The sequence below is a fragment of the Mauremys reevesii genome, unplaced genomic scaffold (genome assembly GCF_016161935.1).
Source record: "Mauremys reevesii isolate NIE-2019 unplaced genomic scaffold, ASM1616193v1 Contig96, whole genome shotgun sequence".
Taxonomy (NCBI): Eukaryota; Metazoa; Chordata; order Testudines; family Geoemydidae; genus Mauremys; species Mauremys reevesii.
The window spans coordinates 183,154-210,635 of NW_024100913.1; the positions used below are offsets into that span (position 1 = coordinate 183,154).

A 27,482-nucleotide genomic window follows, 5' to 3' on the forward strand; every position below is an offset into this window, starting at 1 on the left:
CACAGGCCAATGGCTTTATTAGAAGACATTCAAATTGAACTGGTATAATTAATCGCATTGCCTGGAAGAAAACAGACCGCATATTCTCCTCCCCAAATCAGTTTAAGGCAAAGTTACAGAAACCACTAAAAGAAGAGACTTATGCATGAAACAAAGAACAGAAACAAATCTGTAAAATATACAGAGGTTTAAACAGTACAGAAATCATCAACCAAGCAATATACTACAGAGGAAGCACTGAGAGAGGCTAATGCACATTATTCCTGTCTGACTTATCAAGCATCAGAGCAGTGACTGGGTTACTCCAAGTGAAGTCAATCTGATATCCAGAGTCTGGATTTTCCCAGCATTACAAACTAGTGACATCACAAACCATGCAACATCCATAGGCAAAAATGAATGGCTTCCACTTGTTTTGGCACTGAAACCTCTAGTTTTTAGGATACGGCATAGATTTACTGATGGACGCTCCTAATGCATGATGAATGCAGGGAAATCCAACTGGATTTGTGCATCCCACTATTGTCCTGATCGGAGAAATTCATTTCAAAAGTGCTGAAAGCTGCTTTGGTATTTTTGCAGTATTGGGGGTGGGGGAAGGAAACAGTGGAAACCCTACAGAGCTTAGGGATGTGCCCTGGATCAGCTCTTTTAGAAAGCATGGCTTGCTCTGTCCCCTGTGCAGAAGCTACATCATGTCAAGAAGGCAGTGCTTCTGACAATTAAAAAAAGGTGTCTTGTGCTTAGAAATATAAAGAGAAACAAATCACATAAATATCTGAAGTAAAAATCATCTGATAGTTACCATTTATACTGTAAAATCCCAGAAGAGCTAACTCACACCCTAAGAAACCACAGGATGGCTCCTTGAGAAACAGAACCCCGGCCCATGCGATACCTGAGAAAAGAGGCCAGAGCTGTTAAGAGACGTCATATGGAGAAAACCAACTTGGGCCTGAACAGCTAATCATGGCTTTGAAAGAGTGGAGAAAGAGGTTTCTACAGGGCATTAGTCATGGCAAGATCAGCAGGTCAGTTCGCATTAGAGAGCGGGAGAACCCAGCAACCAACACTTTAAGGAAGTTTGATCTTCCTGTCAGAGACGTAATTGCAATGAGCAAGAAGGATAAAAGTGAGGAGGTGGGCTGGCTAAAGGAATCCCATTGCTGAGGGAGTCCTGTGGCCCAAAGCTCTCCTGACTTCTTCAGACAGAAGCACCAAATTAGCCGTGGTGGAGCTGGGAGTGAGTGGAGGATCTTGAGGTTCATACAAGACCAGCTAAGAGGCAAGAGAAGCACAGGGCACCTGGAGAACAAGTACCTGATATGTTAACTGAAGCCAGCTATATGGGAGAAGATATTTGGGGCCGGGATCTGCTGGAGGCTTTCAAACCTCCTGGAGCCCATGTGCCATACAACACTAAACTAATACTATTACTGTTACCTTAGAAACCGCAAAAGCTTCGCTCCCAGGCACGGTGCATACACAGGATCTAACATGGATTTAAATAGCAGGCGATGCGGAAAGGGGAAGAACACCCACAAGCCCCAAGGCAATGGGAATTATAGGTGCCCAGCACCGGTCAGGATCAGCCCCCAAGGATGATGCTTTTGAGTTGAGAAGGGGCATCAGCCGCACTCTGAACTTCCTGGCTTGTGTCAACGTAACTCTGGTTTCTGTGCGTGTTTGGAAAGCCAGCTAAGATAACAGCATTTGTTCTAGTTCTCCAGGCCTTTCGGCAAATCCAAGTTCATTATGTGGATAATTTTCCCAACAGCTGAAACCATATGGAACCAGAACACCATGTTTCAAACTGGCATATTAACTTAACAGGCTGTTATAATACGGAACTGGTTAATAACAGGGTGGCCAAAGATGGGCTAAATGCAGCCCGTTATGCTATGCACCATGACTTCCCTCATCTGTACTGGAAAGGGGCGGCCCATAGACACGACACAATGTTCCAGCTTGACCCACACAGACAGGTCACTCAGATCAAGACAGTGTTGCATGCTGTGAGTTGCTGCTGCCACACCCCATGCATAAAAGAGGACAGCTGCAATCAGCTACCTGTTCTACACCCATTCTGGACACCCCTCAGCTTCCTGACACTTTGGTTGGGTGACGTTTGGGCAACCTGGTCCCTAACTCTCCTAGGGGCCTCCTACCAGCATTAGGAGAAGAGAAACTTTGCAGCAGGCTCAGTACCAGATTTGCAAAGGTTAACTTGGCTGTTCTAAAAAAGTTGAAAGCCAATAACTCCCCCCAGACATACCCTCACCGTAGTCCTGTTACGGGTAGAATACTGAACAGGTTCATTTTTAAAAAGCATTTTTTCTGGGAGGTTTGTTTGGTTATCGCTGTTCCACATGTGCCTCAGGAAACCAGAACAATGAGCTTTAAAATGATGAGCTACAGCTAGAAAGCCACACGCTCCGAGCAATCTCACAGCCTTTGGCGGAGGACATTCCTATGCTGGTTTTGACTGTATCTGCCCCAGTTTTGTTCTTAAAATTATATTTTTGTTCAAAGTGCGGCTTGAAACAGTGAGACAAAAGCTTCAAGTCTTGAGCCAAATGTCACGTCTAAAAAGAGGGGACTTCCAACAGAAAGTGCTACTGATGTTAAGCAGAGTGACAGAGAAATTAGTGCTGAACAGGGGGAGTAAAGGAACACAAGGGAGGTCTAAATAAGGGAGTGCAGGTCTGCATCCAGGGAATGGGGAGGTTCAGAACGGCCCGTTACTGGGACCTCAGGATCATAGTCACATACCCCAGAATTTAGTGAAGATCTACGCAAAATTCCCTTCCTGAGAGGTTTGATTCCTGACCATCTAGAAGGCGCTTTTGCATTTACATTCAGGAAGCCGATGAGCTGAGATGTCACCCAGAGGCCTAGTGCAGTTCTCTTGTGCTCTGTTGAAAATTGGAGAGTCACAGCCCATGCCTTGACTTGGGCTTCCTGATTCCTGAGCTTTGGGGAAGAGTTAATTGAGAGAATGAAAGGCTGGAGGGGTTCTGGTGAGCCCAGAGCCGTAGAGATGGTCTGGAGAAGGAAGGATGATGGAAATCCGGGGTCTGGACAGGGGAATGGGATGAAGGTGAAGTTCTCTTACTCAGGATATGTAAAAGTGTAAACTGGTTCTGAGTCTGGATTTGCAGACGGTCCAAACTGTCCCTCGGCTAATGCCGGCCACAGGCTTTCCACCACCGAATGCTGCTCTTATCAACAGTCTGACACTCGACTTCGGAAGAGGTTAGCAGAGGCAAAGCTGAAAGGTCACTTGACCTGGACTCTGGCTGGGTTTTCTCAATTAGCAGCTGCAGGCAGCTACTGTCTGGTTTGAACAAGCCCCCATTTCCAGTGTCTCATGGCTCTGCACGGGAGCAGCAGGGTCTCTCCCAGCCCAGGCTGGGGTCATTTGTAAAGTGCCATCTTCTTGCTCTGGTACATGTACATGTAGGCATCACAGAAGAGGCGTTTGGCCACGCCTTCCATGTCCCGGGGCTGCTCCATAGCCAGCGCTGCCACTGGCAATTGCAAGTACTTGGCAACTTCAGGGCACAGCGTTACGATGGGAATGTTGAAGCCATTCTCATCACCTGAATACGAGAGAGAAGAGGGGAGGGATGAGCCCAAATCTCAGTTCCATGGGGACAGGTGTCTACAGCACAAAGGAACACTAGGGCAAGTGGCATTAACTGGGCCCCAGTCGGCAGGGTCAGCAGAGAGGCCAAGGACTGACTCGGCCGCGACTGAGCTGTCTTTGCACCCCTAGAAAAAGTCCCTCTAGCTGAGGTTTGAAGCACTGGTGCGCAGTGGAGGGGGCAGCCTGCCTGGCCACTACCTGTCCTACACTTACACAGAGGCCGTCAGTCCCCAGAGCTGTCAAGCCAGCACCATTCACCAGCATTAAACTCCCTGTAAAACACTATGTTTGAAGAAGTGACACCTTTCCATGCTTCCCAGCCGACGGACCCCGTGGAGTTCGGACACACAGGCCGCCTGTTTTACATTACAGATCTGTGGAGACATTACTCATGACCGCTGTGCGCTGGGACTGCAATTCCTGAAGAGGGTCGCCCAGGTGCAAAGGGCCGACCAGCCTCCCCTCCGAGCAGAGCCCCTCCTCACCGTGCCTGTCAGCCATGCTGTCGAAGAACAGCCAGTCCTCTTTCTCCGGCCCGTACTTCACAAAGGAGACGTAGTGACTGGTCTCTATGCAGAGCACTGCGAAGAGCTCCATCCTCTCCCGCGGGATTCGGGGGCTGTCCATGTGGCTCCTGCTCTGAAACTCCTCAGGGACATGCAGTTTTGTTGGCCTGTGCGCTCTGCGCTGGTAGTGAGAATGAGCCTGGGGACAGACAATAGGGGGCGCTGGTGGGTCAGCAGGGCTATCACAACTTTATATACACCTACCCTAAAGGGAAAGAGGAGGTGTCTGAGGACAGGCTGGCAATCGGTCACCAATTTGTTCTGCCGTCACCTGCTTTCCACTCAATTCCTCAGCTGGGTCTTTCCCATGTGCCAGGAGACTGCTTGGATGGGGACCTCTAAGGAGAAGCGAGGGTGCTGCAGGAAGTGGAAAGGCTCTTCCCTCAGAGCCTGCCCAGAATCAGGGCCCCAGCGTGGTAAAGCACATGGGGTCCCCTATGGATGAGGGCCCATGTATGTGCAAGTTCGTGATCCTGCAGCAACTACCCTGAGTGGCTGATCCAGTCAGCAGTGCTGGTCTGCTCAGGAAGGAGCCTCCCACCTGACTGGCTGCAGGGAACGCAAGGGAAGGCAGAGGTTTCGGTCTGTGATCTGCCTCCTGGGGGATCAGTAAACACACGGAGGGGGAAACTGGATACCTGTCTGCAGCAGGACTTGCAGTACTGCTTCATCCCCGTAACTGCAAACATCTTGTCTTTGAAGCACTCAGAACACTCCTCGGTGGCTACGTCCCCGCACACAAAGCACTCCCGGGGACCTGCAGCGGGAACACAAATGTCAGCAGTGGTTGTATGACAGGGAGTCAGTATGCTCTGGCCCCTGCGCCTGCCATGCAAGTCCCACTCTGTGAGGAAGAATCACATCACGGTCCTGCCCTTACCATACTGCTTACACCTGAGCTAGGCCAGCCTTGCCACCTGGATCCAAACGAACACGTGTGCGCTAACGTGGGCAAGACAGCCCCAGAATCCCCAGTGCCCAGGAACTTACTGTCGAGCAGCAGGTCGGTGATGTCCAGCTCCAGGGAGGGAATGATTTTGCTGAACATTTTATATTCCTTCCCGAACCGTGGCATTTGGATAATGAAACAGGAGGGGATCTGGGAGAAAAAAAGCAAGTCACCAAACATGGGGAGACAACGCCTTACCCCACCCACATAACCCCCTCTTGGACCTGCTCCCCAACCCAGTAGCTGGATGACACCTTCTCCACTCAGGTTCTCCACAGCCCACTATCTGTGAAGTGTCCATACCCCCTTTCATGTTCTCCACTGCACCCCTCCGGTTCTGGCGGTGTGCTGGGGGGCTCTGCTACATAAAGCCCCTCGCCAGCCTTGCTGTGGAGATGGGGAGTAAAACGTTCGAACAAGTCGTGTGCACGGGGCAGGGAACGAAGGCGGACGCGAAAGACAGAGGAGGAAAAGGGTAGCTGCACTCACCTCCACTAGCTTGAGATTGGAAGACAGGAAGGAATGTTCCACTAGCTGCTGCACGTTTGGCACGACCAGCCCCTCTTGCTTGTCTATGAATATCTGGTAACAGTAACACTCCTGCTCCTTCTGGCCTCCAGATCTGGGAGCAACGTTCCAGAGTCAGGGCACTGGGGCTGCCTCTCTGCACTATGTACGTACCCGGGGTGCCCTGGACGGCGGCGTTCTCACAGGACACAGCCTTTGAGTTCTAGGACAGCCTCCAACCCTGGCACTAAGGGGCTCCCAGCTCTAGCTTTCAAAAAACGAAGCATTTACCATCCAGAAACACCCAACAAATGTGATGGGTGACGGATACCGACCAAGTATCATTCTCACTTGCATTTTGCTCCTCTGCAATGGGCCAGACACACGTTTTTTCCCCTTTAATTTAAAAATGAAGACACACTGATTTTCTTGTAAGTCAGCTGTTTTACAGTGTGACCAGAAGATTCCTAGATCTGAGTTATAAGGTGCCAGTTTTGTGATCCAGCCGCATGGAAAACTGCAAAGCAAAGCTGGCTGCATTCCCAAGGCAACTTATACATGAAAGATCCTCCAGGATCCTTGTGCTCCCCTGAAGCAGCATAGAAAGGATTCCCTGGCAGGAGGGTTGGAGTGAAGCGAGACAGGCTTCTTTGTATCCACTGCTTTTCTGAGTAGCTCCATGATACAAGCCACTGCACATTCCTCCACGGGGAACCCACAAAGCTGGCAACCCAGGTCTAAACTCCTGAACAATGCAGCTATTTTTGGGAGTCCTCACACTAAGTGAATCTCCTCTGGGACTAAATTCAGTGGATTCCCTGTTTGGGAGCTCTAGGCTCTCTGCTAATTTGGCAGTCTGGAAACACCAGACTCTTCAGAGGTATCTGCTATACTACTCTACAGCCAACGTATCGAAGACTAGGAAGACAAGCCCTGTGTTTCTCATGCCACCATTGACCCTATCCAGGGAGTACTCTATGCATCTGATCACTCCCTGAAGGTGGCACATATGGGAATGATTTATAAGTATCCTCTTCCAGGTACTGTCCTTCCTGGAATATGACCACAATGTGATGGGCAGGCGTGATCACAACGTGATTCAGGGGCACAGCGGAGAATAGTTGGGCACAAACTTTTCTATCTCCTTCATGAACAAGGGAAATTCACCGATCCAATCCAGTCAGGCCTTATCTAACAAACCAAGTCACCTCCTTCCCTCCCCAGTCTCAAACGTGTGCAGCATCAGTAAGATCACAGAGAAATGTCAACTTACTGCAGTTTCAGTAGTGGCTCAATTCCCAGGATGTGATGCATGATGAGATTGAGAAACTCCTCGGGGTCTGAAAGTTGAGGGAAATCACAGTTCAGGCCAAGCCAACACACTTCCTGTCCCGCCTCCTCCAGGAAGGAAACAGCACCGTCAATTATGGGCTGGTGTTCCTGACACTGAGCTGCTTCTCTCTCACCCCAGGTATGGCGCTGGCCTGATTAGGAGCTGAAAACACTTGGTTAGTTTCATAGTTTGAAAGTTCTATGGTCAGTGTCAACGCAGAGAGAGAGGGGAGAAGGGGAGGACAGAAGCCTGGTAAAAGGACACATTTCTCTTAACTCCTTCACTGCTGAATGATTTCTTTGCTATATTGAGGGAAAAATCACATTCATGCATCACAGGTACATTTACTCCATTCATCTGCACTCAAACGCCGGGGGAGAAAGATCTTGATAAATATTTACTGCTAGCCCCAAATTCATTAACGGACACCGAAACCAGGGGCAGTGCTGGAAACTGGAGGAACAAAGAGCAAAAATCTGGGGTATCGCTGGCCAAGATACAAGAAAATATCAAACAGATGAAACAAAAATGCTGTTCAGTAAATGACGGGACATGAGAGCAGAAGATGGAATGTAACTTCTACTTTTTAATGTTTATACAGCCATGATGACAGCATCTGGGTATTTCAATAATCCTTTGGCATTCTGCAGCTCCTTTCATCTGCAGATCTTAAAGCACTTTACAAATACTATCCCCGAGGCAAGGCAGAGACAGAAGGCTGTCTACTTCTGGACGGGAATGTGGTAACTGTTCAAACATGCATAACAACTAACAACAACAAATGCAGAAGAAGAATCTCTATCCGACTGAATCTGCAGAGGAATTTAGGTGAGCAAAATGTAATGAGGAGACGTGGAATCTTGCAAAAACCACATGGTTAACGCCCCTAGTAGGGCCTACAGAGTTTAACTGCAGACTGCAAATACAAACCAGTGGGTCAGATAGAAACCCCCCTTGGGCAAATTCTGCTTTGGTGGTGGTTTCTTCTGAGCAACAGGCCAGCAGCAAGGGACCTAGCAATTCCAATCTTTCCATCATACTTGGGGAACCTTCCTGCATGGCCAAACCTAAGCTGACACGTCTGAGGAATTCTCCAGGTAGCAGGACATTTATTTAAAAACAAGCGTTCTGGGGGCAGACAGGAAACCAGCTTGCGGGGTTGCCTGACCGGAAAAGGGGAAGATAAGAGAGACCACTCTGATGTAAGACATCTGCAGAGAGCACATTACCTTTCTCAGACGTGGCAAAGCTCGAACACTGGCCCTTCTCCGTCAACTGCTGCCTTAGGTGCATCACGCTACTAGCGTCAACAAAGCCATTCCTGGGAATGAGGGGAAGCTGGGGATGAGCTCTCTGTGCATCGGCAAACTTACATCTCAGGGGCAGAAAATACAGCAGGTGAAGCATGGAGCCCACCTGCCAAAATCCAAGTCAAGATGCACCCTCCCAAAAGGCAAGAAGTCAGCGCCAGAGGCCGGACCACAAGCAGCGCTGAACAAAACACTCCTGCCCCGTAAGCATTGGGGGAGGGAAGGAGTGGGCCAAATATCCTTGATGAAGGCCAGTGGATACTCACTCCCCTCCGCAAGGCCCTGTTTCAGTCACCAGTCTTACAGGCTGGCGGTGCACAGGGAACCCTTTGGAGCCGTTCAGCATTTCTATGAGCCAGCTGTTTAAGCAGCATGGATTACTTGCTCCCTGGAGACTTTGCTCCCTTATCAGCATCACTCCCAGCCCTGGGAGCAAGAAATCAGGGCAACAGATTAAATCAAAGTCCTTCATGTGACAGTGCAGGGGGCCCAGCCTTTAATTGTACATTTCTTCCCCTCTCCCACAACACCTCGACTGAGACCTCTGAAAACCGGGATCCCTTCTTTAACCTTCTCACCTTCAACCATGAGTCATGACAGCCTCCCTTCTGGCCCAGGAGAGCAGGATGTGGCTTGGCACCACCACTCCCAAGTTCTCTGTTGACCCCTCCAGAGGGCCACAGGCAGCCTTCTCCTGCCTGGGACTTTGCAGCAGCATTTAGCAAAGGAAATCCACAATCTCAGCATTTGCTGGGTTAATATGAGTGGGAAGGAAGAGCAGAAAAACTTCAGAGTTGGCCAAGAGACATGAATCTCTAGGACACTTCTTGTCTCAGAGGCATCTGAACTACGGCTGTCAAGTGATTAAAAAAATTAATCGCAATTAATCATGCTGTTAAAAAATAATAGAATACCATTTATTTAAATATTTTTGAATGTTTTCTACATTTTCAAATATATTGATTTCAGTTACAACACAGAATACAAAATGTACAGTGCTCACTTTACATTTATTTATAACAAATATTTTGTAAAAAACACAATAGTATTTTTCAATTCACCTCATACAAGTACAGTAGTACAATCTCTTTATTGTGAAAGTGCAACTTACAAATGTAGATTTTTTTTGTTTTGTTACATAACTGTACTCAAACAAAACAATGTAAAACTTTAGAGCCTACAAGTCCACTCAGTCCTACTTCTTGTTCAGCCAGTCACTCAGACAAACAAATTTGTTTACATTTTCAGAAATAATGCTGCCCACTTCTTGTTTATGTCACCTGAAATTGAGAAGAGGCATTCACATGGCACTGTTGTAGCCGGCGTTGCAAGATATTTACGTGTCAGATGCGCTAAAGATTCATATGTGTCTTCATGCTTTAACCTCCATTTCAGAGGGCATTTGTCCATGCTGATGATGGTAACAGTCCAAAGCAGTTCCGACCAATGCACGTTCATTTTCATCATCTGAGTCATATGCCACCAGCAAAAGGTTGATTTTCTTTTTTGGTGGTTCAGGTTCTGTATCATCAGAGTGTTGCTCTTTTAAGACTTCTGAAAGTATGCTCCACACCTCGTCCCCCTCAGATTTTGGAAGGCCCTTCAAATTCTTAAACCTTGGGTCAAGTGCTGTAGCTATCTTTAGAAATTTCTTCGGTACCTTCTTTACATTTTGTCAGATCTGCTGTGAAAGTGTTCTTAAAAAGAACAATGTGCTGGGTCATAATCCAAGACTGTTATAACACGAAATATATGGCAGAATGTGGATAAAGCAGAGCAGGAGACATACAATTCTTCCCCAAGGAGTTCAATCACAAATTTAATTAACTTATTTTATTTTATTTTTTAAACAAGTGTTATCAGCATGGAAGTATGTCCTCTGGAATGGTGGCCGAAGCATAAAGGGGCCTATGAATGTTTAGCATATCCACACGTGAATACCTTGCAACACTGCCTACAAAAGCACCATGCGAACACCTGTTCTAACTTTCAGATAACACGGTAAATAAGAAGTTGGCAGCATTATCTCCCATAAATGTAAACAAACTTGTCTGTCTGAGCGACTGGCTGAACAAGAAGTAGGACTGAGTGGACTTGTAGACCCTAAAGTTTTACATTGTTTTGTTTTTGAATGCAGTTATGTAACCAACACAAAAAAACCCTACATTTGTAAGTTGCACTTTCACGATAGAGATTGCACTACAGTACCTGCATGAGGTAAATTGAAAAAATACTACTATCATTTTTGCAGTGCAAGTATTTGTAATAAAAATAATACTATAAAGCGAGCACTGTCCACTTTGTATTCTGCATTGTAATTGAAATCAATATATTTGAAAACATAGAAAAACATCCAAAGGTATTTAATACATTTAAATTGGTGTTCTACTGTTTAACAGTGCGATTAAAACTGCAATTAATTTTTTTTAGTCGCGATTAATTTTTTTAATTGCGATTAATTTTTTTTTAGTTAATCACGGGAGTTAATTGCAATTAATCGACAGCCCTAATCTGAACTGTGACAGGCCCAATTCCGGCTGGAAGGAGGTGATAGCAGCACGGAGATTACAGAAGAGAGACTTGCGGCTTCCAGTAGTCCTACGTACAGTACTCACCGTCGGAGGGGATTCACAATCTCATCCCGGAGGATCTTCTGGACGTGCCCGTTGGGTGGGAGGGAGGGCTTGAAAAGCATGGAGTCCAGCACAGAGGTACAGGAGAAGAGGCTGGGAAGAGAGAGTGGTTGGTAACAGTGGAATCAGGTAATATAACAGTGTTTTTTGTTTTAAATGATACACAGCAGAGAGATGGACAGATTTAAGGGCGAAAGAGAGAGATTTATAGTGTCACAGATGCCAAGACCAGAAGGGACTAGTGAAATCATCTTGTCTGACCTCCTCTATAGTGAGGCTCGGCAGAATTTTATTTGTCAAAATTATAAAGAAATAAAAACCAAAAAATAAAAATAAATATTGATTTTTATCAACTTGAATTTTCAGTTGGAAGAAATAATGGGGGGGTCAGACAATTATTTAGTGACAGTAGACGTTGAGATTCAAGACGTTAAAGTTATAACCATTAACACACAAATTATCAACATCACATGGTAAAACACACACAGTAGGTATCCTTAAATCAAACTCTAAGAAGTTCTCAAGTGCATTTGACCTATTTTCCCCATCAGTAAATTTCAATGATCATCAATGGAAATATTTTTTTGTTGGGGTGTGCGGTGAAATGGACGTTTATACCAAAATTATTCAATAAATATCTAGTCCTTCCAAGCCTATCATAACACAGGTCACAGAACTTCCCAAAAATAATTCCTACAGCAGATCATTTAAAAAAAAAAAAAATCCCCAGCCAATCTTGCTTTACAAATTGCCGGTGATGGAGAATCCACCATGACCCTTGGAATACTGTTCCAATAGAATAGCTAATTACCCTCACTGTTAAAAATTTACACCTCTGATTTGTCTAGTTTCAACTTCCAGCCATTGGTTTCATGTTAGACCTTTCTCTGCTAGACTGAAGATCTCATTACCAAGTACAGATGCCCCCTGGGTTATGCAAACCCGACTTACGCACATCCGCACATACAGAAAAAGTTCCACAAGCTAGAAATAGGAGGGTTTTTTTTGTTTTTTTTGCGCGTAATGGTCAGGTATGTGTTTCCAACTTACGCAAAATTCGAGTTACGCAAGGCGTTCCACAATGGAATGCTTGTGTAAGTCGGGAAGCATCTGTATTTGTTCCTCATGTGTGTGCTTATAGACTGTAATCAATTCACTCATTACCATTCTCTTTGTTAAGCTACATAGATTGAGCTCCATCAAGTCAACATTATAGGGCATACTTTCTAATCCTTTATTCATTCTCATGACTCTTCTCTCTAAACCATCTCCAATTTATCAACATCCTTCTTGAGCTGTGGATACCAGAACCAGACACAGTATTCCAGTGCTGGTCGCACCAGTGCTAAATTCAGAGGTAAAATAACCTCTCTGCTCCTACTCGAGATTCCCCTGTTTATGCATCCAAGGATCTCAGCCTGTTTGGCCACAGCGTTGCACTGGGAGCTCACATTCGGCTAATTATTCGCCATGACCCCGGAATCTTTTCAGAGTCACTGCTTCCCAGAGTCCTCCATCCTGTAAATACGGCCTACATTCTTTGTTTTTAGATGTACAGATTTACATTTAGCCATATTAAAATGCATACTGTTTGCTTGTGCCCAAGTATACCAAACAATGTAGTTTGCTCGATATCAGTAACTGTTCCTTTTCATTATTTACCACACACCCAATTTCTGTGTCATCTGCAAACTTTATCAGTGATGATTTTGTATTTTCTTCCAGGTCATTGATAAAAAAGTTAAATTACCGTAAGGCCAAGAACTGATCTCTGCAGGATCTCACTAGAAACACACCCACCCAATGATGATTCCCCTTTTACAAACACATTTTGAGACCTATCAGTTAGCGGGATTTTAATCCACTGAATGTGTGCCATGTTAATTTTAGATCATTCAAGTTTTTTTTAATCAAAATGCCTTGCAATACCAATTCAAATGCCTTAGAGAAGTGTGTTACATCAACAAATTTTCAACCCAACTTTTAATCCCATCAAAAAACAAACAAACAAAAAAAAAGCAAGTTAGTTTGACAGCATCTATTTTCTATAAACACATATTGATTGACAATTATTATGCTAGCCTCCTTTAATTCTTTGTTAACCGAGTCCTGTATCAGGTGCTCCATTATCTTGCCTGGGATCAATGTCTGATTGAGAGGCCTATAATTACCTGGATGATCCCATTACCCTTTTAAAACACTGGCACATTATCTTTCTTTTAGTCTTCTGGAACTTCCCCAGTGTTCCAATACTTATTGAAAATCAACATTAACAATCCAGCAAGCTCCCCCAGCCAGCTCTTTTAAAACTCTTGGATCCAAGTTCTCTGGACCTGTTGATTTTAAAAAGTCCAACTTCCGTTGCTGCTGTTTAACATCTTCCCAAGATACTAGTGGAATGGAAAGAGTGTCATCATCATGATATGACTGTGTCATCTGTTTTTTCCTCAATACAAAGGAAAATATTTATTGAACACTTCTGGCTTTTTTTGCATTAGTATTGATAATTCTACCATTTCCAGCTATTAATGGACCAATATAATTGTTAGGATTCTTTTTGTTCCTAACATATTTAAAAAACTCCTTAACTCTGCTGGCCATACATTTCTCTTTGTGTCCTTTTACACTGCCTTCCTTCCTCAATTGTGGCTTTTTCAATACCTAGTAAACTGTTCTTAAACAACTCTCAATTATCATTCACATCTTTCTGATTACATTTTTCCTCCTGGCTGATGTGACTCATAACTGTTTTCAGCTTTGTGAAATTTGTCCTTTCAGAGCACCAAACATATACACCACTACCTCGATATAACGCCACCCGATATAACACGAATTTGGATATAACACGGTAAAGCAAGGCTCTGGGGTGGGGGTGGGGTGGGGGGGCTGCGCACTCCAGTGGATCAAAGCAAGTTCAATATAACACAGTTTCACCTACAACGCGGTAAGATTTTTTTGGCTCCCAAGGACAGCGTTATATCGAGGCAGAAGTGTATATTACTGGTCTGAACTTTATTCCGCTTGGACATTATAAATGTGATCAAGTCATGATCACTTTGTACCTAAGATACTATTAATTTTTAGATGTAAGGACTGGAAAGAGAGGATGCGTGAAAGTGGCAGTGTGAAATGAGAAAGTTTTCCATCGATTGTGGATGAGTGAAATCCTGTGGCTTGACTAATTTAGGAACATTTGTAGCTAGGCAGGGTGAGATAATCAAATCTCATTCTTCAGGGCTAAAACTGACTGCTTCTGGGGGTCACCAAGGGATTTTTTTCCCCCGCGTACAACATTATACCATCAGCTAGGTGCATTACTAGAGGTTTCTCTTAAGTATCAGTTTCTGGCCATTACCTGAGATGACATACCAGACTTGTGAGGACCAGTAATCTAATCTAATGTGGCAATCTATGATTTTTCGTTACACACAAATGGTGTGTGCTTAGCATCTAAGAACTTTCTCCTTCAGGTTACTGGGGGTTGGGACCTGTCATCTCTAGGCTGCATCTCTATATTAAAGAGCAATTACGTTCTACTCTTTGTGCAAATTACGTGTCATCCCTGTGCTCCTGGTGAGCTGCCTGGTTTGATGCTCAGTAAGGACCATCAGCCCTGGATGACGGTCCTCACTTAACAGAGGGAGATGGTCAAGAGAGGCCATTCTGCGTGAGGTTGAAGGAGAGTAGTGCCTCCTACCTGAAAAGGGCAGCATCCATGTAGCAGGAGTTGCAGTGGCCTTGAATCCCTCTCATGCGCCCTTGTAAAACATGCACGGCTGTGCCATTCCTGAGAGGAGGAGAATTAGCCAGAACCGTAGGACTATCCATCCTACCTGCAACAGAAACAACAGAAACTGCCTTTAGCATCCCCTTGCCCTCGGGACAGCTTTGCCCTCCTGTTCCTTTCCTGTGGGACTAGTCCACCTACAAAGGTCACAACCCACTGTTTGTTCTGTACTGTACCCACCCCTGCATTCAGACCGTAACCTCTCTGGGACAGGGACTTGATTGCTCGGCACACTTACCCACTATAATCTGCTGCAAGAGCACAGACCCATAACCTCAGCATGAGAGGGAACCTCTGGGCAATCCGCTGACCACTTGTTCGGCTGCTGGACTTTTTAGCCACCAGACATTCCCTGCCATCCACACCGCTGGTACTATCCTCATCGTCCTGCCAGCGAGCGTCTGACGCTGAAAGGGCCCACAGTGGAGGGAGCTAGTTTCCTGACACCGAATTGAATGTAAGCTTGAGATAATGGGATCTCTGTGTAAAGCATTCCTAGAAAATGCTTCTGCACTGCAAGTGTCCAACAACAAGCTAGAGGGATTCTCAGGGCTGCTGCTGTAATCCCCATTCAGCACATTCCTGTCAGCTTGGCTTTGGTATGGATTAGCTGGCCTAACCATACTAGGGGAGGGAAGGAGTGCTTCTCTAGCTCAGGAAAGCAGCAAAGATGCAGATGATGTGTGATCTGTACTTCCCTGCCCTTTAGGTCTGCTAGGCCTCCATGCGTAAAGGCTCAGGAACATTTATTCTGTGGGGTCCACAGCTCTGTCCTGAAGATCTACACCCTCCACTCCATGCCAATGTGGTCATACGACCATTCCAGGTGGCCCATAACTATTCCATTGCAGCACAGATAACCTCCTGAAGGGCAGATACAGCATGTGATGCAAGCGGTAAGGGGATATTAGAGCAGCAGGATCTCAAATGCTTTAGCCTGACAACAACCCTGTGTAGTTGGTAAGTATCAGCCCCATTTTACAGAAGGGAAAAGTTAGGCAACAGAGAATTTAAGTGACATGCCAAGGTCACAGCAAGTCAGTGGCAAATGTCAGAATAGAACTGAGGAGTCCCCTGCCTCTACCACTAATAGCTTGAAAACGAGAAAATGGAAGGTGAAAGGAGAAGGGAGAGATGAGAAAGAGGACGAGAGAACAAAATTAGTCGCAGAGTCAGTTCGAATGGGGACGGGCGGGGGAATACAAAGTGCAGTAGATTTAGTTGTGCTAGGATACATCAGAGCTATTCTCTGGGAATGGAGGGGGGCACCTTGGACTCTCAGAATTATAATTTTACACAAAATGCTGGTCCTCAACACAGAGACTAGCAAAGACAACCCACATATGACCCTCCTATCCTAGCCGGAGGCATCAGCTTCTAAGGGAACTCACTGCAAGTGCTGGGGTCCAGGAGGCCACTGCTCACACACTGGAAGCGCATGTCGGGCTGGCATGACTGAAGCTTCACAAAGAGGCCACGCTTCGGGGGGCAGTGGAAGTAGCGCGTGCCTAGCCATTCGCCATCTGTGACCCCCTTCTCTTCATCCTGTGAAAAGGACAGAAATCCATCCACAAGCAGTTACAGGCCAGGCTTTCGAGGAATGAGTTAGATCAGTGGTTTTCAACCTGTGGTCTGCTGATCCCTGGGGGTCCACAGACTATGGCTAGGATTTCCAAAGGGAGCTGCACCTCCATTTGACATTTTTTAGGGGGTCTGCAAATGAAAAAAGGTTGGGGGAAGGGATAGCTCAGTGGTTTGAGCATTGGCCTGCTAAATCCAGGGTTGTGAGTTCAATCCTTGAGGGGGCCATTTAGGGATTTGGGCAAAAATCTGTCTGGGGATTGGTCCTGCTTTGAGCAGGGGGTTTGACTAGATACCTCCTGAGGTCCCTTCCAACCCTGATATTCTATGAAAGCCGCTAAGCTTGACTAAGCAGCGCTTGTAAGCACAGCTGTGGAAAAAGAGTAACAGCAACAATTTCGCCACAAGAGGGCCCAATCATCTGAAATGTTACATGTGACCAAACACTCTAGTAAACAAATCACACTGTCAGAGTTGCACATATCTGATGGCTGCTCTAGGGCTGATGTTAGGATGGGATTTCATGACCTGACAACTACATACAACTTTATACTTATTTTGACCCATTTTTTTTTATTTGGTTTAGTTACATTTTAGACCAGTGAATCCCTTTTGTGAGCACAGAATGAATTTCATGAATCCAAATCCCAACAGCAGCAGCAGCTGTTGTCCAAGGATCTCAAAGCACTTCACAAATAACTAATGAAGCCTCACAGCACCTCTGCAGGCAGGTGAGAATGATCCCATTTTACAGATGGGGAAAAAGACAGAGAGGAGACTTGACCAAGCTCACACAGTGAGTCAATAGCAAGGCTAGGAACGGAACTCAGGAGTCCTAGCTCCCAGGTCCATGCTCTCACCAATGTACCACTCTCCCTCCACTAAGAAAGTCTGCATACCAGTATCTGTATTCTCCCATCCATGATCCCAGCAAGAGAGGCCTGCTTAATCTGCCCTGACTCTTTAATTAAGCAGTATGAAACGTTAGCAGCCTAACCTAGGGCATGCTGTGAAACAGACATGCTCATGACCCCCAAAAGACCTGCCAGTTCTGACCTCAGTGCCCTTAGAGAACAGAAACATTATTTTGCTACTTACTAATTCAACTCCTGCCATTTTGGGCTTAATACCGGGCAGGTACCCCAACCAGCGGATGATTCCAGAGACTGGATTCCCCTTGCCTAAGGGGATCTGTACCATGGAGTTCACGTCCAGGGACTGGTTTTCACTTTCCAATTCCTCCCCACTTCCGCTTCTCTCTCGCTTCAGTTGTCTCTGAGATCCCGGGGCCACGTCTGGCTCAAATACTGAAAATTCACAATACACACAATAAGGCCTGGGCAAGAGTTGGGGTGGAAAGTCTATCTTTGTTCATTACACTAAGTGGTCACCAAATATTCTGCAGCATTGTTTTCCTAATAACAATACAACCTAGTGTTTCTGTGCTTCTCAGAAGTGGATCTATGACAGAGGTGGGCAAACTATGGCCCGCGGGTCCCATGCGGCCACGGGATCCTCCTGCCCGGCACCTGAGCTCCTTCCCAGGAGGCTCGCCTGGCCCCCTGCTGTCCCCCCCTCCCCCGCAGCCTCAGCTCGCCCCGCCGCTGGCGCAATGCTCTGAGCGGCGCGGCTATGAGCTCCTGGGGCAGTGCCACTGCAGAACCTGGCCTGATGTGGTGCTCTGTGCTGCACGGTGGTGGGGCTGGCTCCAGCCAGGTGGTGCGGCTGTAGCACCGCCAGCCACTGGTGCTCCAGGCAGTGCAGTAAGGGGGCAGGGAGCAGGGGGGTTGACAAAGGGCAGGGGAGTTCAGGGTGGTTGTCAGGGGTGGGGGTGGATAGGGGTTGGGCGGTCAGAGGGCAGGGAACAGGGGTTGAATGGGGGCAGGGGTACCAGGGGGTAGTCAGGAAGGAGAGGGGGGGTTGGATGAGGCAGCAGGGGATCCGGGGGCTATCAGGAGATAGGGAACAGGGGGGGTTGGATGGGGCAGGAGTCCCGGGGGTGGCCGTCAGGGGATGGGGAGCGGGGGTGTGTGGCTGGGGCAGGAGACCCGGGGGGGGAGGAAGGGTGCCAGGGGTAAGAAGCAGGGGCGGGGGGGCAGATGGGGGGTTGGGGCCAGGCCATGCCTGGCTGTTCGGGGAGGCACAGCCTCCCCTAACCGGCCCTCCATACAATTTTGGAAACCGAATGCGGCCCTCAGGCCAAAAAGTTCGCCTGCTCCTGATCTATGAGTAGGAGGCTAAGAAGAACTGAAAGGATACAGAGGAACTGGAAGAGGTTCAGAGAAGGGCAATGGAACAGCTTCCACACAAGCAGAGACTGAAAAGATCAGGGCTGTTCAGCTTAGAAGAGAGGCCTAAGGTGGGAGATGATCGAGGTCTATAAAATCATGAATGGTGAGGAGACAACGACTGGAGGGGTGTTATTTATCCTTTCCAACATCACAAAAACCAGGGGTCACCAGACAAAATTAATAGGAAGCAGGTTTAATACAAACAAGAGGAAGGGCTTTTTCCGACAACATACAATGAACCTGTGAACTCTCTGCCACGGGATGCTATGATGGTCAACAGTAAAACCGGGTTCAAAAAAAGAATTAGATGAGTTAATGGAGGATAGGTCCATCAGTGGCTATTAGCCAAGATAGTGCATGGGGCTATACTACACCTCTGACTACCAGAAGCCGGGAGGGGAAGACGGGGGGGCTCTCCCCATAATTGCCCTGTTCTATATAATCCCCCTTAAACTCCGGTACTGGCTGCCCTTTCAGACAGGGCACTGGGCTAGATGGACCACTGGTCTGACCCAGTGTGGACGTTCCTATGAGAGTCAGGAAACTCGGGGACTGACTCTCAGTCAAGCTATGGCCCTTTTATACTGCTCTGGAGAATTCACTGCTTCCTTTTGGTCGTTTGTTCTAATGGTTAATCCCCTCACTGTTAATAATCCGTGTCCTATTTCTCATTTGAATTTGTCTGGCTTTAACTTCCAGACATTGGTTCTTGTTCTGTCTTTCTCCAACAGACAAAGAGCCCTTTAGTGCCCTGTATTTTCTCCCCAGGAAGGTATTTATACACTGTAATCAGGTTGCCTCTCAGTCTTCTTTTCAATAAGCTAAATATACAAAGCTCTCGAAGTCTCTCACTGTTGGGCATTTCCTCCAGCCCTCAAATCATGCTTTTAAAAACGTAACAAACGCCTCCATTGCATTTAGCCTTGTCAGCCACACGGCAGAGAATGAGGTGAAAGAAAAGGGGAGGGGGGAGAAACAGCAAACCCCATTCTACGCTGGTGGGGTGGCTGTACTTGTGTGCTGCTTTACCTGGGGAGAGCAGCCCTTCCTTCACCACAGAGTCCATAGGGATATCTCTGAAAACATCTGTTGGGCCTTCTTCTTCCTGTAAGAGACAATGCAATAGAGCAGTGGTTCTCAAACTTTTGCACTGGTGACCCCTTTCACATAGCAAGCCTCTGAGTGCAAATTAAAAATACTTTTTTATATATTTAACACTATTTTAAATGCTGGAGACAAGCAGGGTTTGGGGTGGAAGCTGACAGCTCTTGACCCCCCTCCATGTAATAACCTCACGACCCCCTGAGGGGTCCCAACCCCCAGTTTGAGAACCCCTGCAATTAGGGTGACCAGATGTCCTGATTTTATAGGGACAGTCCTGATTTTTGGGTCTTTTTCTTATATAGGCTCCTATTACACCCCGTCCCGATTTTTCACACCTGCTGTCTGGTCACCCTACCTGCAATAAAGGGTTATGCCAGCTAAATGGTCTGTAAGTGATGGGGTAAGATGAGGAAAGTCTCCCACAGGAAGACAAAATGGTTTTGCTTGCCCTAGACAAAGACTTCACTCCGTGTGCAGGAACTGATTTTTCACATTGATAAGGCTCCTACCACAAGGCAGGCCACAAGATAAGAACGAGAAATAAAGGCAAGCTCCTCTTACCGGGCAAACTTTAACAAGCCACTGGGTTCCCTCCTTGTACACGTCCATAGCTATGCCTTGTCTGAAGACGTCTTCCAGGTAGAAGCCAATTGTGTCCCCGGCTTTTACAGGAACAACCTCGTCCACATCCGGTTTGGGCTCCTCTCTCGCTGGGTCACTGCCCAGCACCGGGATAAACTGGATTTTGTTAAGCGGCAGAAAGAGTCCACAGTTCTGCTTACACTTGAAATACTCAGAGCCGTTATAGGTGCCATCACTGTGGCCTCTGCCTTCACCGTCACCCTGAGGAACCAGCAGAAAGGCACATTATATTCTGGGCAGGGATGAGTCAAAGAGAAGCCACCTGACCCTTGGCACAGTGACATGATCCCATGTCAGAAATGAGGTATCCACCCCACCCAATAAGAACAACAGAGCTGTTATACTGGACCAGAATACAGACCCGCCCCAATTTTACAATGAGGAAACTGAGTCAGAAAGAGACAGAGAAGCCCAAGTCACACAGGGAGTCTGGAACAGAGCCAGGAACAGAACCCAGGAGTTCTGATCCCAGGCACACTGACCAGGGCCTTGCTATTAGGATAAAAAGGCTAAATGTTCAGTGAGGTATGATTAGAACTAGCACTTCCAGGGCAACAAGATTTGTTTTCCTGACCGAGGGGTTTGATTGTAAGATGTGACAGGGAGGCAATGCAAGTCCACGCCCCTCAGCCAGACCCCTTTCCATTGGGCTGAGACGCTGGGCCTACATAAAGTTAACTGGGAGGGAGGGGGGAGGGAGGCATCACCTTACCTGTAACTCCACCCCAAAGTAGGATGGACAGAGTGGGGAGGACAAAGGGCTCTTGCTGATCTTCCCAATATAGCGGATGGTGCCAGTGAACAGTTGTTGGTTGAGATCCACTATCACCTGTTGGCCCACTGTAGCCTTCACTGCTACTTCAAGGCTACACCGGTCCAGGAAACAGTTCAAGCGCTCATTGAGGTTGTTGATGGCCAGAAGGAAAACAGCTTCCTCCTCATTCACGGGTTGAAGAATTTCTGCCTCAATAGTGGCTATGGAATGGTCATCCAGCATGGTGACCCTCATGTAGCGAGTGGAAGTCGTGCCACAGGCGATATTGTGCAGATACGTCCTCTCTTTGAGGAAGCACATGCTCCCGGAGGGAAAGCACTTGCTGCCATATGGAAAATCATCTGTCAAGATGTAATAAACGTTTCCGTCCCCTTGTGAAGGCAGAGGGCTGCCTGGTACAACTGCTGTAGTCATCTTTGCTTCTACTCCGTCCTGAGAAGTTAGAGAATCACAACAGGACAGCACAGAGCTTGTGATTATTATTGTGTTTCATGGTAGCACCCATATGTGCTAGCTGCTTTTCATAAACACAAGCAGAAACTGTGCCTGCCTTGAGGAGATCACAGATTAAGGGGAGACAGGCATCAAGAAAAGGGAACAACTATCTGGATTTTCTATACAAGGTCCATACAGGCAGTCTAGCAAGGGTAGGAGTCTTGCAGATGAGTTCAGGGAAGTGAAAACTCGCTGGGGGGGGGGGGGGAACTGCGGAAGAAGGTGATTGTTTGAGAGACTGACATATAGGCAGACTAGAGTGAAAATGTTGGAGGAGTCTGGACGGGGAAGGGGAGGCTACGCAAAGGTAAATAAGTCGAAAGGGGCAGAGCTATACAGAACCTGGAAGGTGACCAGGTATCGGGTTCGTTTTCAAAAGGGTTAAAAATCATCATTCGTAGTGTGGCAAATCTAGACATTAATGCCCTGGCTAAAAACCCCACAGAGCCACAAGTAACCAGGGAGGAAGGGCTGGAGGATTCTGTGCAACAGCTCTGGTCAATACCCAAAACATCTGGCTACTAAACAATGCTCCTCTGGCGCTGATGGCGGCCAGGACACCTGAACAGGTATTATATCCAATGAGCAATCCATGCCTGGTGAGACAGTTGTCCTGCCAGATCCTGCCCAAACCTGCCAGTATGGTTAACCTTGCCATTAAATATAGGAAGTCGATGGACTCTGTACAGGTAACCAAGGCTGGCCACCAAAGGTCTCATCCAAGACTGGGAGAACTCTCTCTCTCTAGGTGGTAACACAGAGGCATTCACCCAAATATTCTACGTAAGTACACTTCCAAAGCAGTCTGGTATCATTATAATCACAGCGATGCTTTGTGGGTGTATGAGGTGCCCCGAGTCTGTGATGCATGTAGTCTTAGTCAGGGACTCTGCACTTTAAAGATCTGGAGATCAATCACCTTGTTACATTAATAAGAAAAAACACATGTCACATACAAAGGTACGTTCTTTCATTTCAAATTAACACAACACCGAAATCTCACCGAGTTTTATACCCTGGCTAAAGGGACACCAACATGAAATCCAGCCAGATTTAAAAAGTGAAGTAAAAGCAGTTTCTGGTGCTGCACTTGCCAATTCCCCCTGCCTAACGTGGTAGTTTTATAACAGTTTTTTTTTTGTTAAGTTCTCTCTCCATGGGGAAAATAGTAAGTCTGACTGTATAGCAGGGGTCGGCAACCTTTCAGAAGTGCTGTGCTGAGTCTTCATTTATTCACTCTAATTTAAGGTTCCGTGTGCCGGTAATACATTTTAACGTTTTTTAAGGTCTCTTTCTATAAGTCTTTAATATATAACTAAACTATTGTTGTACGTAAAGTAAATGAGGTTTTTAAAATGTTTAAGAAGCTTCTTTTAAATTTCAATTAAAATGCAGAGCCCCCGGGACCGGTGGCCAGGACCCAGGCAGAGTGAGTGCCGCTGAAAATCAGCTCATGTGTGCCATAGGTTGCCTACCCCCGCTGTACGTTATGTGCTGTTGAATGCACAAAACAAAACTGAAAATAAAACATTTCTTCCTTCTAATCTCTTTCGGTTATAGGACCCTTTCGTGTTACTTTTATCTATACTGGTAAAAACACATTCAGGCAGAGGCGCGATTTTTAAGTTTGGCTTCTTAAATAGTGCTGTCATTGTAGCGTGAAAACCCTACACGCATTTAGAAACAGCATTTAACTGCCTGGGTTAGTAACAACATACCAGATTCTTCATACTGAAATGACTGTTAAGACCTCTGCACTGGTGCAGCTCACAGCGACTTCAATAGGGCTCCAGGTGGGCACACAGCAGAGCCCCTTGCAGGGTCAAGACCTTACTTGGCACCATTGTCGGCTGTTTGCTGTGGGCACGCCGTATACTTTGGACGGTCAAACTGCACGGGATGATTTCATGTTTGCTCCTAGTCTGTATCACTCCCCAGTTCCCAGCTCTTTTTGGAGTATTTGGATCCTGACACAGGCAGCTGGAGGTTCCCATTTAAATACAGGATTTTCCAACTCCTTGTTGATTAGGTTTGGTAAATTCCGGGACTTCCTTAAAACCAAACCCTCGAGGCTGGGCTTCAGCTACCTGACCTTTCACTTCTGCAGCACACAGAGCGCTGGGGGGTCAGAAGGGGTGACCCTAGTGCACTGGGAATGGGGTCCAGTGGCAGTTGGGGGATTCTCTCTGGGGGGTGTTCTGGGGGTGTCCCTACAGAGTGAGTGGGAGTTCCCTGAGCGGTAAGGGGTGCACTACAGGCTGGGACTGTCTCTGTTGGAGTCACAAATGGGGGAGGGGGTGTCCCTGAGTGGAGGTGGTGGGAAGATGACTGTAGGGGTTGGGGATCCCAGGGGTGGGGTGCCCATGGGAAGGAGGAGAGGGGCCCCCGGTAGGCGTGGGCCCGAGGGGAGGCCGTGGAACGATGACCCTGGGGGGAGGGGGTCATAGAATATCAGGGTTGGAAGGGACCTCAGGAGGTATCTAGTCCATTCCCCTGCTCAAAGCAAGACCAACCCCAACTAAATCATCCCAGCCAGGGCTTCAGCAAGCCTGACCTTAAAAACCTCTAAGGAAGGAGATTCCACCACCTCCCTAGGGAACCCATTCCAGTGCTTCACCACCCTCCTAGTTCTGTCATCAGGTACCACGTCCTCTTTGGAACCCCCTTTCAGGTAGTTGAAAGCAGCTATCAAATCCCCCCTCACTCTTCTCTTCTGCAGACTAAACAATCCCAGTTCCCTCAGCCTCTCCTTGTAAGTCATGTGCTCCAGCCCCCTAATCATTTTTGTTGCCCTCCGCTGGACTCTTTCCAATTTTTCCACATCCTTCTTGTAGTGTGGGGCCCAAAACTGGACCCAGTACTCCAGATAAAGCCAGGGGCGGCTCTAGCCATTTCGCCGCCCCAAGCACGGTGGCACACCGCGGGGGGCGCTCTGCCGGTCGCCGGTCCCGCAGCTCCGGTGGACCTCCCGCAGGCATGCCTGTGGATGCTCCACCGAACCCGCGGGACCAGCGGACCCTCCGCAGGGATGCCTGCGGGAGGTCCACCGGAGCCGCCTGCTGCCCTCCCGGCGACCAGCAGAGCGCCCCCCGTGGCATGCCGCCCCAAGCACGCGCTTGGAGTGCTGGGGCCTGGAGCCGCCCCTGGATGAAGCCTCACCAATCTTGAATAGAGGGGAATGATCACGTCCCTAGATCTACTGGCAGTGCCCCTACTTATACAGCCAAAAATGCTGTTAGTCTTCTTGGCAACAAGGGCACTCTGTTGACTCATATCCAGCTTCTCGTTCACCCGCAACCCCATGGTCCTTTTCTGCAGAACTGCTGCCCAGCCATTCGGTCCCTAGTCTGTAGCATGGGATTCTTCCTCCCTAAGTGCAGGACTCTGCACTTGTCCTTGTTGAACCTCATCATATTTCTTTTGGCCCAATCCTCTAATTTGTCTAGGTCCCTCTGTATCCTATCCCTACCCTCCAGCGTATCAACCACTCCTCCCAGTTTAGTGTCATCTGCAAACTTGCTGAGGGTGCAGTCCACACCATCCTCCAGATCGTTAATGAAGATATTGAATAAAACCGGCCCCAGCACCGACCCTTGGGGCACTCCACTTGATACCGGCTGCCAACTAGACATGGAGCCATTGATCACTACCCGTTGAGCCCGACCATCTAGCCAGTTTTCTATCCACCTTATCGTCCATTCATCCAGCCCAGACTTCTTTAACTTGCTGGGGGGAGGGGTGCCCCGGGGACGGGTGGGAGGGGCCCCAGGTGGGGGCGTCCCAGAGGGGAGGCTGGGGGGAGGGAGTCGCGGGGGGAAGGGATGCCAGGGAGAGGGGCAAGGGGCCGCAGGCAGGGCTGTCTCAAGGGAAGGGGATGCTGGGGAGGAGATCCTGGGGGGAGGGGCTGCAGGCCGGGCTGTCCCAGAGGGGGAGGGTCCCAGGGAGGGCTGTCCCAGAGGGGGAAGGGGCCAGGCAGGGTCCCAGGGGAGGGAGGGCCCCAGGCAGGGGCTCCTGGGAGGGCTGTCCCAGAGGGTGGACGGGGCCCCAGGCGGGGGCTCCCGGGGGAGGGGCTGTCCCAGAGGGAGGAAGGGGTCCCAGGGAGGGGCTGTCCCAGAGGGAGGAAGGGGCCCCAGGCGGGGGGTCCCGGGGGAGGGGCCCCAGGCGGGGGGTCCCAGGGGGGGCTGTCCCAGAGGGGGGTGGGGCCGCCGAGGGGGCGCTTCCCGCTCGCGACGGGGACCCCGGGGCCCGGCCCGGCTGGAACCCGCCGCCGCCTCTCACCTCCCGCGCCCGGGCGCCGGGGCCCTTCGCGGAGCGAGCCGGGGCCTCCCGCAGCCGAGGCGCTTCCGTGTTGGGGGGGCACCATAGAGTCCCGGGAGGAGCGGGACAGAGCGGCGGCCGCTCTCTCCCCGCACAGCGCCCCCTCTCGGCCGGGCGCAGGGCCCCAAGGGCGGAACCAAATCGGGATGAGGGGGAGGAACCTTGCGAACGCGGCTGTCCTATGAGAGGCGAGAGGGAGGAAACGGGACGGAGCAAGCTGTCCCCGCCTCTTGCTGGAGGACTTGCTGTGTGTCATAGTCCCTCCACTGCTGCTCCTGAGGGGGAGTCCCCACCAGCCTTTCTGGGTGGGAATAGGGTGGGGCTGGGGGTGGGAACCCCTCCACTGCTGCCTCATGCTCCAGGGCCATGGCCCTCCCCAGCAGCAAAGTGCCACCGGAGTCTGAGGCACCCCGCGGGTGGGACTCTGCACCTGGGTGGTGGGTGCACATGCTGCCCGGGCCTGGTGGGTGTCTGGCTGCGAAGGGATGGGGAATAGAGGGTTGTGCATGGTGCTTCCCTGCTCTGGGGATCCCCAGCAGGGATTCTCTGCAGCTTGAGGTCTTCAAACCACAATTTGAGGACTTCAATAACTCAGCCAGAGGTCAGGGGTTTGTTATAGAAGTGGGTGGGTGAGATTCTGTGGCCTGCATTGTGCAGGAGGTCAGACTAGATGATCATAACGGTCCCTTCTGACCTTAAAGTCTATGAGTCTACTTGTCCTGGTGGAGGGAGGGGTTGGCTTTGGTGGGGGTCAGGGAGGAGGGCCTGGGATGGCAGCTGGGCTGGGGGGAGGGACGAGGAATCCCACTCCCATGTTGTCTTTTCTTTTTCCTTTACCTTGCTCTCTCCCTGCTCTGGCACTAATCATTTCTCCCCCTTTCCTCCTTTTTCTCTCACTCTCAGCCTCTCTGGCGTGTCTGTTCTCCATCACACTCACTCACTCCGTCCCCAGCCGGCTTGCTGCTCAGGGCTGGCCCCGTGTGTGTGCACTCAGTCAGCCGCTGCCCATGCCATTGGCTCAGCCACGCAGGGGCTCCTTCGGGTGGCCAGTCTGCTGAGGTTGATGGAACAAAATGTGCAAACCCCAGCATTGACCCAGTGAGAGGCCCTGCAAACAGAGTCATTCCTGGTTTGCAGGGACACATGAGCAGCCTAAGCACCCTCAAACCCAGGCCAGGGAGCCAGGGGCTGGGTGAGGAGCTGATCATCACTGTGATGTTTCCCCCAGGGTTTTTAGACGAGTGGGGAAAGCATGGGTCACCCATGGAAAATGATGTACGAGGATGGGATGGGGTCTGAGGAGTGAATCTTTCTCAGTGTCTGTCTTCACTATAGTCCTTTTCTCTCTCCTTTATCTCTATTTCTTTCTTGTCTCCACTTCTCTTCAGGGTCAGGGATTGTGCTCAGTGGGACGGACTGGTGCAGTTTCATTAATAACGTAGAAGAGAGTAAGCAGCATGTTAATTGAATCCCCACAGGGGCCAGGAACAGAGCCAGGGCACCTTTCTCTCAGTCTGAGCAACCCGTCTGCTGGGATGGGATT

At 48.7% G+C, this 27,482-nt stretch overlaps 1 protein-coding gene across 1 annotated transcript; it reads right to left on the reverse strand.

Moving 5' to 3' along the window:
• Window positions 1-26,041, reverse strand: LOC120395122 (ubiquitin carboxyl-terminal hydrolase CYLD-like). Its single transcript, XM_039519293.1, has 15 exons — window positions 25,901-26,041; window positions 21,065-21,559; window positions 20,272-20,553; window positions 19,636-19,711; window positions 17,414-17,622; window positions 16,126-16,279; window positions 14,645-14,780; window positions 10,930-11,040; window positions 8,234-8,325; window positions 6,945-7,011; window positions 5,654-5,786; window positions 5,206-5,314; window positions 4,854-4,972; window positions 4,135-4,354; window positions 1-3,602 (listed from the first exon to the last, which is right to left on the reverse strand). The coding sequence occupies exons 2-15, from the start codon at window positions 21,539-21,541 to the stop codon at window positions 3,418-3,420; spliced, it is 2,370 nt and encodes a 789-aa protein (XP_039375227.1). The 5' UTR covers window positions 21,542-21,559; window positions 25,901-26,041; the 3' UTR covers window positions 1-3,417.
• Between the last annotated feature and the right edge of the window lie 1,441 nt (window positions 26,042-27,482).

Coding starts and splice junctions, on each gene's coding strand:
- LOC120395122 (XM_039519293.1), bottom strand. CDS start 21,541: ATGACTACAGCAGTTGTACCAGGCAGCCCTCTGCCTTCACAAGGGGAC. Junction 4,973..5,205: donor CACCGACCTGCTGCTCGACA/GTAAGTTCCTGG, acceptor TTCCCGCTGCAG/GTCCCCGGGAGTGCTTTGTG. Junction 3,603..4,134: donor CAGCATGGCTGACAGGCACG/GTGAGGAGGGGC, acceptor TCTCGTATTCAG/GTGATGAGAATGGCTTCAAC.